The sequence below is a fragment of the Dendrobates tinctorius genome, unplaced genomic scaffold, assembly GCF_039654945.1.
Source record: "Dendrobates tinctorius isolate UK_male_01 unplaced genomic scaffold, ASM3965494v1 ptg000292l, whole genome shotgun sequence".
In the NCBI taxonomy this organism is placed as follows: domain Eukaryota; kingdom Metazoa; phylum Chordata; class Amphibia; order Anura; family Dendrobatidae; genus Dendrobates; species Dendrobates tinctorius.
The window spans coordinates 5007480-5023775 of record NW_027361959.1 but is presented as its reverse complement, the minus strand read 5'-3'; the positions used below and the strand labels follow the sequence as shown (position 1 = coordinate 5023775).

The following is a 16296-nucleotide window of genomic DNA, read 5'->3' as shown; positions in this document are numbered from 1 at the left end:
TATCTAATGTATTTAAAACCTGAACATGTGAACAGTGTCTCAATGAACAGGACCCAGGTCCTGTTCATTTAGAGCAGCTTGGTATACATTTTTTTGCAAAAAAACGTATCGACTAAATACCCTGTATTTGTTGCCATCTTTTTACCAGCACTTGCTGATTACTGTCATATTTGTTACTGCAGGGTATTTCTGCGCATTTGTCATTCTGTGTTTTCTTTTTGTGTTTCAGTAATGATGTAGGGTAGCATTTCTTTGGAGGGCCGCATGGTGTTGGGCTCTGAGCACAATCCCCATCTGTGGACGTCGGGCACTCAGACCATCCTCATGGAGACGTTTTCTAACCATTTGTGCAGACATTTTGCAGGGCTCTGGCAGTGCTCCTCCTGTTCCTGTTTGCACAAAGGCTGAGGTAGCGGTCCTGCTGCTGGGTTGTTGCCCTCCTACAGCCCCCTCCACGTCTCCTGGCGTACTGGCCTGTCTCCTGGTAGCGCCTCCAGCCTTTGGACACTACGCTGACAGACACAGCAAACCTTCTTGCCACAGCTCGCATTGATGTACCATCCTGGATGAGCTGCACTAGCTGAGCCATTTGTGTGGGTTGTAGAGTCCGTCTCATGCTACCACGAGTGTGAAAGCACAACCAACGTTCAAAAGTGACCAAAACATCAGCCAGAAAGCATTGGTACTGAGATGTGGTCTCCACCTGCAGAACCACTCCTTTTATTGAGTGTGTCTTGATAATTGCCAATAATTTCCATCTGCTATCTATCCCATTTGCACAACAGCATGTGAAATTGATTGTCAATCAGTGTTGCTTCCTAAGCGGACAGTTTGATTTCACAGAAGTTTGATTTACTTGGAGTCATATTCTGCTGTTTAAGTGTCCCCTTCATTTTTTTGAGCAGTGTGTGTGTATGTATGTGTGTGTGTATATATGTGTGTGTGTGTGTGTGTATATATATATATATATATATATATATATATATATGTGTATATGTGTATATATATATATATATATATATATAATAGAGAGAGGTATATATCGTGTGTGTAATGTTTATCATGAGGCGTACATCACACCCTAAAATCAGCAGGATTGTGTGAACAGGATATTTTTTTTAATGACAAATATTATGACCATGTTCACATGATCATCTTGGTTTCTGGTACAAATGGAAACTATATCATGGCTGACTTGATGTGCACCCAATGGACCCTATTGATACAGACTGAACTGGCTCTGAACGGAGCATCTGATAGTCGTATGAACATGGCCTTTACTGAAATGGAATTGTGTTACTCTACCTCTGTAGTCTGCAACGTGTGGTTCTCCTGCTGTTGGGTCCACTGGATATCGTAGTTTTGCAGCCGCTAGACATCTGCAGGTTGCAGACCTCTGCTTTATCCGATGAACAGTAATGAACAATGTTGGCTATTTCTGGTTATTTAAATATTAGGCTGGGCAAATTACTGCAGACTTTAACAGCCATTTGGACTAGTCCCAAAGACTTTGAGTTACCAGGCAATGAGAACTCCCATATACATTAATAGAAAACATGCAAAATTATTGGCGCCAGTAGCAAATCTCAAGCCGTGCTGGCTATCATGTTCTAAAACTCTTAGGCTATGTTCTCACGATCCGTAATAGTAGCGTTCTGGACACTGCTCACCTGCTCTGCGTTCTATATTAGCATAGAATTTATAGAAATCCCATACCCACTGTGTTCCTTTTTTGACGCTGCGTAAACTCCCCTACGGTGCGGGTTTATGAGCAGCAGCAGGTCAAATTCTGTTGCAGAGACGCTAGTCCACAATAGAAATATATACAGTGCCTACAAGTAGTATTCAACCCCCTGCAGATTTAGCAGGTTTACACATTCGGAATTAACTTGGCATTGTGACATATGGACTGTAGATCAGCCTGGAAGTGTGAAATGCACTGCAGCAAAAAAGAATGTTATTTCTTTGTTTAATTTTTTTTTAAATTGTGAAAAGTTTATTCAGAGGGTCATTTATTATTCAACCCCTCAAACCACCAGAATTCTGTTTGGTTCCCCTAAAGTATTAAGAAGTATTTCAGGCACAAAGAACAATGAGCTTCACATGTTTGGATTAATGATCTCTTTTTCCAGCCTTTTCTGACTATTTAAGACCCTCCCCAAACTTGTGAACAGCACTCATACATGGTCAACATGGGAAAGACAAAGGAGCATTCCAAGGCCATCAGAGACAAGATCGTGGAGGGTCACAAGGCTGGCAAGGGGTACAAAACCCTTTCCAAGGAGTTGGGCCTATCTGTCTCCACTGTTGGGAGCATCATCCGGAAGTGGAAGGCTTATGGAACTACTGTTAGCCTTCCACGGCCTGGACAGCCTTTGAAAGTTTCCTCCCGTGCCGAGGCCAGGCTTGTCCGAAGAGTCAAGGCTAACCCAAGGACAACAAGGAAGGAGCTCTGGGAAGATCTCATGGCAGTGGGGACATTGGTTTCAGTCAATACCATAAGTAACGTACTCCACCGCAATGGTCTCCGTTCCAGACGAGCCCGTAAGGTACCTTTACTTTCAAAGCGTCATGTCAAGGCTCGTCTACAGTTTGCTCATGATCACTTGGAGGACTCTGAGACAGACTGGTTCAAGGTTCTCTGGTCTGATGAGACCAAGATCGAGATCTTTGGTGCCAACCACACACGTGACGTTTGGAGACTGGATGGCACTGCATATGACCCCAAGAATACCATCCCTACAGTCAAGCATGGTGGTGGCAGCATCATGCTGTGGGGCTGTTTCTCGGCCAAGGGGCCTGGCCATCTGGTCCGCATCCATGGGAAGATGGATAGCACGGCCTACCTGGGGATTTTGGCCAAGAACCTCCGCTCCTCCGTCAAGGATCTTAAGATGGGTCGTCATTTCATCTTCCAACAAGACAACGACCCAAAGCACACAGCCAAGAAAACCAAGGCCTGGTTCAAGAGGCAAAAAATCAAGGTGTTGGAGTGGCTTAGTCAGTCTCCTGACCTTAACCCAATTGAAAACTTGTGGAAGGAGCTCAAGATTAAAGTCCACATGAGACACCCAAAGAACCTAGATAACTTGGAGAAGATCTGCATGGAGGAGTGGGCCAAGATAACTCCAGAGACCTGTGCCGGCCTGATCAGGTCTTATAAAAGACGATTATTAGCTGTAATTGCAAACAAGGGTTATTCCACAAAATATTAAACCTAGTGGTTGAATAATAATTGACCCACACTTGTATGTTTAAAATTTCTTAAAATTTAACTGAGCAACATAACTTTTTGGTTTGTAAGATTTATGCATCTGTTAATAAATCCTGCTCTTGTGTGAAGTTTGAAGGCTCTAACTTATTTGCATCTTATCAAACCTGCTAAATCTGCAGGGTGTTGAATACTACTTGTAGGCACTGTATTGGATGCGGTAAATCCATTTTGTCCAGTGAACACATGCGCTTTTACCTGTGTGGTTAGAACGTAACCTTTTAGAAAGTAACTAATGCAAGTTAAGGCTCCAAATGGCCCGCCATGGGTTTCTCCTGATTAAAGTCCGCGGCTTTGGGTACCGTTACATTTAGCGATGCATCAGCGATTCCAACCACGATACAACCCGGTCAGGATCGCTGGTGCATCGCTAAATGGTCGCTAGTGAGCTGCCAAACAGGCAGATCTCGCCAGCGACATAGCAGCGGTCGTTACTTACCTGTCAGACGCGGCGATGAAGACATCCGCCCGCCCGCGTCCAGGAAGCCCAGCAGGAAGTGGCCGACGAGAAACGGTCCAGGACGTTCTTGCGCGATCAGCGATAACCAGCGGGGGAGCCGGTCGGAGGCAAGTATCACACATAGCGATATCGCTAGCAATCTCGCTGTGTGTAACGGGGGCTTTTCTCACAACATAATGATCATGCTCCTAATTAGAACATCCACAGTGTTCTCTCATGTACATCCAGATGTATTGCTATAACTTGCTGCAGATTAGTGGTTTTGGGATCTGTGCTGTGAACATGCGTCAACTCTTTCATGTCTGGTCGTTCAGCCTTTAGTGGGTGGTTGGGGATTAAGATGGTGGAGAATGCCCCGATCTGATATAATATAAGAACTACTACCGATTAAACCCTTTGATTGGCTGCAACCAAGCAAAGATTGAGCAGGGATTTAACAGGCTACTAGAATTCTTTTTAATATTTAATGCTATCCCCGCCCACTGACCAGTTTTTTTTTTTTTTTGTTTGTTTGTTTTTTTAATCTCCTACAACTTTTTTAGGCTAGGGTTACACAGTGACATTTGTCGTGCAACACTGAAATCGCGTGTCCCCTTGTGATATCACTTTTGATCATGTCCTATAGTGTCGCCTTGCAACCTAAGACGGTCACAAATCTTTCCAAGTAAGGCTAGTTTCACACTAGCGTTTCACTGACCTGCGTCGGTCTGCGCACTGCCGCTGCTGAGCTCCGCCCCCTGCCGCGCCTCCTCCTGTCAGCTCCGCCTGTGGGCGCATGACACTGCATGCGACCTGCGTACCCATCTTTAGCATTGGGAACACAGGCCGTGCGCAGCTATGCATTTGACGGCGCATGCGTCCTTTTGACAGTGCGCCGAACGCACCATGTTGCATTTTGTGCGCTCGGCGCACCGTCAAAAGGACGCATGCGCTATCAAACGCATTCCTGCGTATGGCCTTTGTACCCAATGCTAAAGATAGGGTACGCAGGTCACATGCAGCGTCATGCGCCCATAGGCGGAGCTGACAGGAGGAGGCGTGGCAAGGGGCAGAGCTTAGCGGCAGCCGTGCTCAGACTGACGCAGGTCAATGAAACGCTAGTGTGAAACCTAGCCTTAGTTGGCTTTTCGTTGCAAGGGTCTCGCTTGCCATAGACTTCAATGCAATTCTGAAGTGATGTGCAACTTCTCACAATTTAGCTGTTCTTTATTCTACAGCAAAATCACATCTCTACAAAACGCAATGTACACAAAACCGAACTCATCTTTCCTCCATCTCGCGTATCTTCCCTACCCGATCTCTTATGGTAGACGGCGTCACGCGCTCTCCCACACCTGAAATCTGCTGCCTCAGTGTAACTTTCGACTCTGCCCTGTCCTTCAAACCACACGTCCAAACTCTTGTCGCCTCCAACTGAAAAATATTTCCCGAATCCGTCCCTTCCTCAACCCTCAATCTACTAAAACTCTTGTGCATGCCCTCATCATCTCCCGCCTTGATTACTGCAACAGCCTCCTCTGTGGCTTCCTCGCCAGCTCTCTTGCACCACTCCAGTCTGTCCTCAACTCTGCTGCCTGACTAATCCACCTCGCTACTCCCCTGTTTCTCCCCTCTGCAAATCCCCCCCACTGGCTCCCAATTCCCCAACGAATCCAGTTCAAACTACTAACACTGACCTGCAAAGCCATCCACAAGCTGTCCCCTTCCTATATCTCTGAACTAATCTCCCAATATCTTCCCTAATGAAATCTTCGATCCTCCCAAGACTTCCTACTCTCCTCCACACTTATTCATTCCTCACACAACCGCCTCTAAGATTTCTCCCAAATATCCCCCATCTTCTGAAATACCACGCCTCAACACGTCTGATTATTCAACACCCTCGGATCCTTCATACAGAACCTGAAAACCCATCTCTTCAGGAAAGCTTACAGCCTGCAATGACCATTCTGCCGTCTCACTACCGCCCGAGCTGCCTCCTCACCACCACCAGAGCTGCTGCACCCCCGAACTTCTGCCCCACCATCCCGTAGAATGTAAGTCAGCAAGGACAGGGTCCTTTCCCCTCTGCACCAGTCTGTCATTGTAAATTTGTTTACTGTTAACGATATCTATAACTTTGTATGTAACCCCCCTTCTCATGTACAGCACCATGGAATTAATGGCGCTATATAAATAATATAAGTAGTACACATGACGAGGTTGCGCGTATATTATTGTTGCTTGACTTTGATGATAATTCCTATTGCTTGATAAGTTGCCCTATAGCCTTCGCCTAAAAACGGTATTATATGGCTTGAAGCCAGTGTACGGCATCTTTAAATTTCCCCCTTTATCCTGGTGCACTTATGTGCCGATGCAGTGACTGATTATAAGGTGTATGGCTTACGTACATAACCACTATCACATTCGCTGTAGTTGGAGCATTTGTCTGATGAAGAATAAAATTTCGCTACTCTGCAACAAATATTTTCATTTACGTCCGGATCTGAAACCTGAATGTGAGTTCTCATTTCAAGAAATACTGTAGTGTTGTCACGAGTGGCTTTGTAAGCTCTAATTGCTTGCGATTTTCATTCTCTGGGAACTGCATTATCATTTTATTAACCTTGTTCTGTCAGAAAAGCATTTAAAGCGCTGCCGTTTTATGGTCTCATTTGCACTTTGGAGATTCAATTTAACTTGGTAAAGTTTGTTGCTAACTCCACCATCTGTTGTCTTACGTTCAGTGAAATCAAATTTGTTTTTGTTTTTTTGCTCTCTTACACCACTACCATAAGAAAAAAAAATAATATAATGTGTGTGTAATATATATGCTCAGGCCGTGATGTTGGAAGTGTTAATCAGTCCTAAATGTGCAGCAGCACTTCTGGTAAAGAGGCTTAATTAATCTGATGTTAAACCCTGGAAGTGCCGACTACATAGTATCCATTTTAGCCAAATTTATCTCCGTGGCTCCTATGATATGATGAATATCTAGAACTTTACACCACTATATTGCCACAATGTAAACCATACCCTTCACAATAAACCTCTCCCACTTGTTGAGTGAACTGCAAAAAAGTGGCTAAAACGTGTTTAAAAAAAAAAAAAGTGGCACAAAACATGTACACCTTTTTGCATAAAAATACATGATCTTGATTTGTCATGGCACCGAGATCATTTCCTAAAATGGAAAGAAATTCCCTGTGATTTTGGATTGTCAGTGCGACTGTGATCAGAGGGAGAATACATGGGCCGTATTGGTCCATCTACCTGTGGAAGCAATATGAGAACAATGCAAAAGATGGTTTGCAGAAAAGTTTCCATTAGCGCATTCCTAATCCCTTACCGTTGCAGGTTCTCCTGCCCAGCTGTAATGCCATCTTTGCTGGTCTTGATTGAAGTGTCAGAATGTGATATATCGTCCGTCTGGCCGATGGCTTGGCGTTTCTTCATAATGCTGATATGTATTTTCTCATTCCAGGCTTTGCTGAACACCCAGAGCAAGCTACGAACGCTGGTACCGAATTTCACTTTTAACTTGGGGTTTTCCGGGAAGTTCTACCACACAGGTACGGTGACGTCTCCACAGCTTTCATTAAAGCCGGCCCAAGATGGCTGCCTGTTATTGTAATGGGGGTTTTTATAACTGAGCAAAGTAGTAAAGCTAGCTTTAATGCATCCAGACATCTGTGGGAAAATGTAATCAACTTCTGTGCTTTTCCATGTGAGAGCAGTATGGGAATATTCAGAGCGCAGCAGAGCCAACAAGATGTCTGCCGGTCCCTTCCTTCATCCACATGATAACCTATACGGACTACTATGTACCTTCATAATGTGTATGCTCTCCTATAGGGATCAGTCTCCGGAGATAAATCACTACTCGCGTTACTTCAGACAGTATATAGTAACTTTTATACAAAAATATGACATTTTTCAGTCAATTAAAGGGATATTCTGAAAGAAATGTATCGCCTATATTTTTTTTTTTTTTTTTTCACAAACTAAAATCAGATTTTTTTTTTCCCCCTATCTGTTTTTATTCTTTGAGTCGAGATATTTATTTTTATTCCATTTTCTGATTTTCTGCTCTTGGTATTGAGGCAGCCATCTTGCCTGAGGTTTTGTTACCAGCAAGCACAGATATCCTTTACTGCAGCCACATGGGCCATAGACTACAATGGTCTGGAGGTTCCTTTTGAATGGCTGCAAGTAGACATGTTAGAAACCGCGGAGAATTGATACGTAAAGTATGTTGAAAAACTGTATAAGTTTGCATTATAGCACCATAAATAGTGGATAGCCCTTACATAGTGGCTTGTCGTCTCTCCCGGCATATCTGTGTGAGTAAGGCTACTTTCACACTAGCGTTTTTTTGCGCTGCGTGCGCAGTCCAAACGCATACAAAAAAAGCATCAAGCATTTTGCATGCGTTTGCTTATTTTATGCGCATGCATTTTAACCAGTTTGTAGCCATATTGACTCTTAAAACGTCCATGCGCACGTCTGCATTCCCATAGGCTGTAATGTGTTGTTTTGTCGCATTCCGTGCGCACGCGTTTTTTTGAGACAGGTCAGACGGACCAAAAATGCAACAGGTTGCGTCCGGCGCGCCTGGGCGCACACCACAAAAAAACGCATGCACACGAAAACGCATACGAACGTGTGCAAACACTAGACCATGCGCCCCCATGTTAAAGATAGGGGATCAGGACGCATGCGCATGTACGCGCACGATGCGTTGCGTTAAAAAACGCTAGTGTGAAACCAGCCTAAATTGTGTATTTTGTGTGATTATTAACGTGTCACTAAATTTGGAGGCTGTTTTTATATTTTGTACTCCCTAAAATATGCTGCCGAGCGGTGAGAGCTCGGGCTTGGGTTCGGAGACCACCACAGATCACTCAAGCTCCTGCCAGAGCGCGCACAGACCGGCGCGCAGACCCCGTAGACGTCCGCTGTGTGCACTTAGGCAGGAGCTCAGCATTTCTGGCTCCTGAGCTCCATCATCCTGAAGAGTAATTTTTTAGCTATCGGTGGCCTTTCAGGTCCCGGTTCCCACCACCTCCTCCGATCTGCAGGGCAATTAGGGTTTTACAGTATATGTAAAAAAGAACCCAAAGTTTGGTTACACTTTCAAAAACTTTGTGGCCTCTTTTCTTAAAACTGTGCGTTTTGTTTTTTCCTCTTTTATTCCTCCTTAAAAATGTAGGACTAAATTGATAACTGGGCTTAGTATTCCTCCATCATTTGGGCATGCCCCACATGCTATAAGGGTAGGATCCCACAATGTGATGCTAACAAATGGAGGGGAGGGTTGTTAAAAAGTGTTAATTAGCTATAATCTTGTACCAATATTATCACGATTTTACCCCTTTGGGCAGCACGGCAATGTGGGATGTAATCTCGGGCCAGTTTTTACAAGTATTTGTGAGCTAGGGCATACATGAGAAATGTTTCCATATTTTAGACCCACTCCAGCTCACAAATACTGCCCTCTGACAGTGGGGTATGTCACTAAATTCCCTGACAGTGTTCAAAGGTCAGAGTGGGGTCAAAAACTGATGGGTAAAACCTTACATGGATTGCTGCAGTTGTGGAACACAGATTTCAGCTCTGCAGTTTGTATGGTTGAGGCACATTGAGACCACGTTGTTGACCTGACCAGCTGCACTTCCCAAAGAAGTGTCACTTTGAAGTTACCATGTAGCCTTTACTCTCATGAGACACTACCGCCCATGGCCATGTTATGTGCAGGCATCTATAAGTAACGCCTATGTGTCAGGAGGAATAACAGAGGAAGGACACAAGGATGAGTTCTAAATTATTTTGGGAATTTGCATGCATTTATTAGCAGTTTTCTCTTTAAGGGTACGTGCACACGTTCAGTACCTGCATCAGTTCTGGAGTGTTGTCAGTAAAAATGTTGCATAAAATTTGCGTGTTATTGCTGTATAAAATATGCTAATTTCTTATGCATTTTTCTTCCAATTCATTTGTGTGAAAAATGCTCCAAAAAGCCAACGTGTGACCATGCCCTAAGCACGTATTTAAATATCAGAAACCAATATTTTTCATAGATGTGTCTCTATTGTTTTTCTGCCACTAAGGGTATATTCACATGTACTGTTTTTACCATCCGTGTAATTTTTTTGCAAAATGGATGAGATTTCTAAAATGACATTAACACAAGCAGTGTTGCTTTTTAAAAAAAAAAAAAAAAAAAATGCAGCAGAAAAGCATAAATAACAGCAGATTGCCTGCCATCACTTCTGATTTAGGTGCAGAAATATCTGCCGCAAATACTCAACATGTGAACGTACCCCAGGGTAGAAAATGATGTTGATTGTGTGCTCTGTAGAGCTGCCTATTCTAGAATGTACCTGCTGTCTGCCTCCCGGTGATCACTGTGCTGCCCTGTCTCTCCAGGCACTGATGAGGAAGACGAGGGGGATGACATGCTCCTCATGCACAGAAAGGAGTTCTGGTGGTTCCCTCATATGTGGAGCCACATGCAGCCTCACTTGTTCCATAACGTCACTGTCCTCGCAGAGCAGATGAAACTCAACAAGCAGTTTGCCCTGGTAATGACCTGCTCGCTCTTCCTGTTTTAAATCCCGATGAAAGCTTTTATTACATGCATGTTTCGGAGAAGGATCTACAGTCTGTGGAGCATCAGTACCGTATGCGCCGATTGCTAAGGTCTGTGGGTATCGATGCTGTGTTGAAAGCTGGATTTTACAGATGTAGTAACTAAAAAGAAACAGATCCAAGTGAACTATATTGAGACTTTGTGTTTTTTTTGTTTTTCTTTTGCCTTTTTAAGTCAAACACAGCATGAGCGAAGCTGAGCGGTGGCAAATCTGTGATGGCTTTTATCTAGGCTGGTCAGACGCTCTGGCTCTATGCAGAAAAGCATTTCAGGGCTGATCTGTGATCTTTAGGCTTCCTTGAAAATTTGCAGATTCTCTGTGATGTGTCAAGATTTCAAGCAGGAAAACACTCCTGTGCTTGGGTTTTAAAGCCTGGGACCATTTGATCTCCGCTCGTGTGCGATAGCCGGCTCTCTATTACAGAGGGTTGTGACTGTAACTCATGTGGATCAAGCAGTCATGTAGTTTTCCATTCCCAATCAACCAGCCCTGGTCTGAATAATCTGCAGGATATGATTTACAAAACGGCTTTCAGGCCATAGTTTAATATCTCCTCTCTACAATTTCATCATGTTCTTTTTACCAGTGATTTGGGTAGTGGGTCAAGCTTGCAGTGCAAAAATGATGTTGTTTTCCCTCAGTTCTGCCAAGTTACAAGTATCAAGTAATGCCTTTCACTTGTCTGCTAATATCCTAGGAACTTAATGAAAATCCACAAATCTAAGAGCTGGTATTGTACCCGAGTCTTCTCTTACCCCCTACGTGGTAGCATGGTACTCCGCAGTCTTCAGGGTGCTTTCCACTTGCAGAAGGAGTCTGATTTAAATGAGGATTATGAAGTTCATTTATCAAACACTTTAAGAAAATGAAAAGTGTATTCATTAGTCTAGTCATGCTAATTCTTGGGTTGCTATGGGAAACCGTGTTCTCCCATCTGGTGCGTTTCTGAGGATCTCTGAAATTAATTCCAAATGCATTCAAGATGAACAAAAAAGAAACTGCATTCAGATTAAACAGGAGTGGGGAACCTTTTTCGCCAAGAACCATTTGGTTATCTATAACATTCAGAGGCCATACAATATTACCCTGCTATATTCATTCAAACATTTCATTATCTCACCCCAATGTGACGGCTGGTGCTGCTTCTCTTTGGCGAGGTGTGATTTTAGGTGGTATGGAGGATGATGCTACTCACAACTGATTTTCCAGGCTTGCGTTGGTCTGGAGCGTACGTGTCTTTCACAATTAGTTTTGTAAAGAACGTGCTGCAGTAAGTCGTACTGAACACAGATGTATATTACACTGTATGTTCCTCAAAGTGGGAAATTCATCACTGCCCATGTAACATTTATAGAATTCAAGCAGTGCGAGGTCTGCTGTAATACTTCACGTGGATACACCAGGACTGCTATATATATATATATATATATATATATTACATGAGCTACACCAAGATCTCTGTGTACCTCACATAGGAGACACCAAGTGTACTGTGTATGTCACATAAGACAGACTACTGTGTACATCACATAGGATACACTGAGACTGGTGTATTCGTCACTGTATACACATTACATAGGAGACGCCGAGACCACTGTTCCTCACATAGACTCTGGGACTGCTGTGTATACATCACATGGGAGACACTGAGGCTGCTGTATATACATTATTTTGGACATACTGAGGCTGTTGTATATACATCATATAGGACACAATGAGGCTGCTGTATATACATCATATAGGACACACGGAGGATGCTGTATGCACATCATATACCATACGAGACTGCTGAAGTTGCTAACTACACGAACTGCTCCTGCCAGCGATTTTTTTTTTTTCCATTTTCATTTCACCTTTTATCAACAGTGCAGCATTTTCTTCCAACGTGATCTGTCAATGGAGCATCACTGCAGACATCATGCTGATTGACTGCTGTCTCCTACATTTAGGTAGTGGAGTGCGGATACCAGCACTGACACCCGTCCACTAAGCAGAACAGAAGAAAAGACACTGCTCTGTCAGTGTGGTGTCAGGAGAAGCTGTAGAATCACTGGCAAGAGCGTTCCATAGCAGCTCTGATTCAGCAGAAATTATCGCCAGGCAGGTGGTTAGCAACTGCTTGCCTGTTGGTTCTTAGCCGCATAAGCAAAAATAATAAAATCATAGATTACCCCTTTAACATTGGGGCAGTTTTACTATTTAAGCAGCATAAAATTCAATTGGACAGTCTACAGTTCATAAAATTCATTACAATGACTCTTACAAGATGATAAATCTGGTGCAGTGTATATTCAATACATGACAATTGTGAAAAAGTGTCTCTAAGAACATCTGCTGCATCATAATCGTGCAGTCTAAACAGGCTGCTGATCACCTAATGAACAAGCAAAACGCTTGTTCGCCGGGTGAAACGTTCTTTTGCTCTGCACAATTGATCATCGTTCTCGGCAGCACAGTGACAGTCTATGTGCACTGAACTATTTATTGCGGATTGTTGATCGCGCATCTGAAAGAGTGGTCGGTCTGTGCAATCCTGCTATTAAATGACCACTGACGAGCAACTGAGCTGAGTGATTGGCTGCAGCACTGGCAACGTGACATCAAAGCTGGAGCCTATACACTGTCCCCTGAGCAGCGCTCTATCAGGGGAGGGTAAGTATAATAAGTTTTCGTTGTTGCGTGCTTTTTGTGTGTGTTCCCCCCCCCCCCCATGAGCTGAGCCAGCAGAAAAAAAGGTTATCTTTTTTCAGAAAGAGGTAAACCCCCTTTTGCTAGTTACTTTTCTGTTGCAAACAATTCTATGGCTCTATTCACAGATTTTTAGGAATTTGATTACCATTTGGGTGTATTCTGTATCTAAGACCTTAGTAAATGTTCTGATATGTCAGATACCCCATTCACATAATAGAACAGGGAGCCAATACACAAAACAGCAGATTTTGCGCATAGAAAACCCTTGGATTACATTTACTGAAGGACAGTGGGACTAATCCTCATGTGAACCCGTTGGCATATCTGCGGCAGAAATCCGAGCGTCAGCCTTGAAATTCTGCTGAAAATCCTTTTAAAAATACACATTGAATTTTCCTGTAACAAATCGTTAATTCTGTACTTGTGCTACTATTTCATATTAATACAAAGGCCCTATTGAAAACAACTACTCTAATTTGGGGCACAGATTCTTTACCAGGCTAAAGAACAAGAAGGAATAGGATCATTTCCAGAAGTCCAAGAATAGATCATGTTCATTATGCACTATAGGGACTTCAAAAGAAATGACTTCTTTTTATGAGACTCATTAATGCCTTCATTTAAGGAGGCTGCAATGAGTCATTTAATAAAACTCTAATGCAGCTATATAGAAAAATCACTGCCACAAAATGCAGAGAACAAGTACGGTAGATTGTGGTGACTTTTGTAAGAATTAAAATCTAATAAAGCAATAACTAAAGAATAGAGATCATAAAAATACAACACGAGAACAAGAATCCTTCAGAGCACAATAAGTGCCAGTATTGTAAGTGGCCTTACCATCACCCTAAGGCTGAGTGCAGACGGAGTTTTGAGCCCTGCGGATTTTTCCGTGCAGAATGGAAGAAAACCGCAGGTCAAATGACCTGCATTTTTCCTGCGGATTTCTTCCATTTTTCACGCGGTTTTCATGCGGTTTTTGTGCGGTTTTCCATTGCGGTCTTCCCCCTGCGGATTTGGTAACAGGAGAGATAGAAAACCGCACAAAAGAAGTAACATGCTGCGGATTTTGTACCGCAGGAAAACCGCGCGGAAAAATCCGCAGCGTCTGCACAGCGTTTTTTTTTTTTACATTCATTTTAAAGGTACTGTACATCACAATGCGGATATGCAACGTTTCTGCGCGGTAAAATCCGCTGCGGAAACGCTGCAAATCTGCATCGTGTGCACATGGCCTTAATGCTTTATACTACAATGTGCACATGCAACATTAAGAATATGCTGTTCTGGCCCAGTGTTGCTGGAATAATTTGACGACGCCATTTCGAATTTGGAGAGCCTCTGATGTGCCTAAACAGTGGAAACCCCCCACAAGTGACCCCATTTTGGAAACTAGACCACTTTAGGGACCTTATCTAGATGTGTGGTGAGCACTTTGAATCCCCAGGTGCTTCACAGAAGCCGTGAAAATAAAAAAAAAAATCACATTTTCCGTACAAAAATGTTTTGTTTTTGTTTTTTTTATCCTCCAAATTTAGCATTTTGAAAAGGCTAACAGGAGAAATTGCACCATACAACTTGTTGTGCAATTTCTCGTGAAGACAAAGCTACCCCGTATGTGGGAGTAAAATACTGCTTAGGCTCATGGCAGGGCTCAGAAAAGGAGTGACGTTTTGGAACGCAGACTTTGATGGAATGGTCTGCCCGTGTCATGTCTCCTTTCAAAGCCCCTGATGTGCCTAAACAGTTTAAAAAAAAAAAAATGACTCCATTTTTGAAGCTAGTCCCCTTAAGGAATGTATCTAGATGAGTGATGAGCACCTTGAACCCCTAGCTGCTTCACAGAAGTTTATAACATAGAGCAGACAAAATAGAAAATTACATTTTTCCCACAAAAATGTTTTTAGCCCCAATTTTTTTGATCTTCACAAGGATAGCAGGATAAAATGGACCCCATAATTATTTGTGCAATTTCTCCTGAGTACGCCAATACCCCATATGTGGTTGAAAACTACTTTTGAGGCACAATGCAAAATTAAGAAGGGAAGAAGCGTCATCACATTTTGCTGTACTGGTTTGAGGGTGCCATGTCACATTGTCAGACCCCCTGAGGTGCCAGAACAGCAGACCCCCTCATAAGAGAACCCATTTTACAAACTACATTCTTCAATGAATTCATCTAGGGGTACAGATCATATTGACACCTCTGGTAGGTCACAGAATTGTTATACCGTTGGGCAATGAAGAAAAAAATAATTACATTTTTACCGCTAAAATTTAGTATTAGCCCCAGATTTTACATTTTCACACGGGAAAATGGGTAAAAATGGCACCAGAATTTGTCCCACAATTTCTGCTGAGTGTAGAAATACCCTAAGTATGGCGGTACAGTACTGCTTAGCCATACGGCGAGACTCTGGAGGGAAAGAGCCATTATTGGCAAATAATGCTCCGTCCCTCTAAAGTCTTGCCAGATGGTAAGCACTACTGTTATACAGTTGGCATCCTGGAGCGCAGAATTTTCTAGAATAGGTTGTTGACTCCATATACAGAGCCCTTAAGTGCTTGAAGAGCAGAATACCACCTCAAATGACCCCATTTTGGAACTTATACCCCTTTGGGAATTTATCTACAGATGTAGTGACGACTTTGACTCCATGGGAGTTTTCCAGAAACAGGCATCAGTGGCTGTTACTGAGTGAAAATTGCAAACTGCCGTTTTAGTGACCAGTACGTTGTAGTGCCCAGCTCTTGCACCTTTAAATTAGACAGGCACTCATTTCTACAGAAATGATAAACATTTGGACTCTAAATGTGGAATAAACACACTGGGACTCAGCAGGGAGGGAGGCATTTGGATTTGGGAGCGAGAAGCCATTTTACATTTCCAGAGCCTTTGTGCTACCAGTAACATGGAATCTCCCTATATTTCCATTAACAAATGACAGCCCTGTGTGGGGACTTTTTTTTTTTTTTTCGTGGATTGAGTTGAAGCTTTTATTGGGAACATTTTACATAATTTGGATCACATTTATCCGGCGCACTACGCTGAGCACTTACATCGGGGTTTCCCTTTAAATCTTCAAGTGACGCAATTCAAATGAAACCCTGAGGGAGCCACTCACTATATTGAAGCAGCAGAGTAAATATGGATAAATGAGCTGAGTCTTAAGGGGGTTTTACATATAGCGATATCGCTAGCAATATCGCTATAACGTCACAGATTTTGTGACGTTATA

The 16296-nt window shown here is 43.0% G+C and overlaps 1 protein-coding gene across 3 annotated transcripts in view; it reads left to right on the top strand.

Moving 5' to 3' along the window:
- The window catches only part of NDST2 (N-deacetylase and N-sulfotransferase 2), a 229064-nt gene that overhangs the window by 158607 nt on the left and 54161 nt on the right, over window positions 1–16296 (top strand). For all 3 annotated transcript variants that reach the window (XM_073560053.1, XM_073560054.1, XM_073560055.1), the window contains 2 exons: window positions 7198–7285; window positions 10143–10297. In XM_073560053.1, the coding sequence (XP_073416154.1) occupies window positions 7198–7285; window positions 10143–10297 (243 nt within the window). The remainder of the gene's footprint in view (window positions 1–7197; window positions 7286–10142; window positions 10298–16296) is intronic.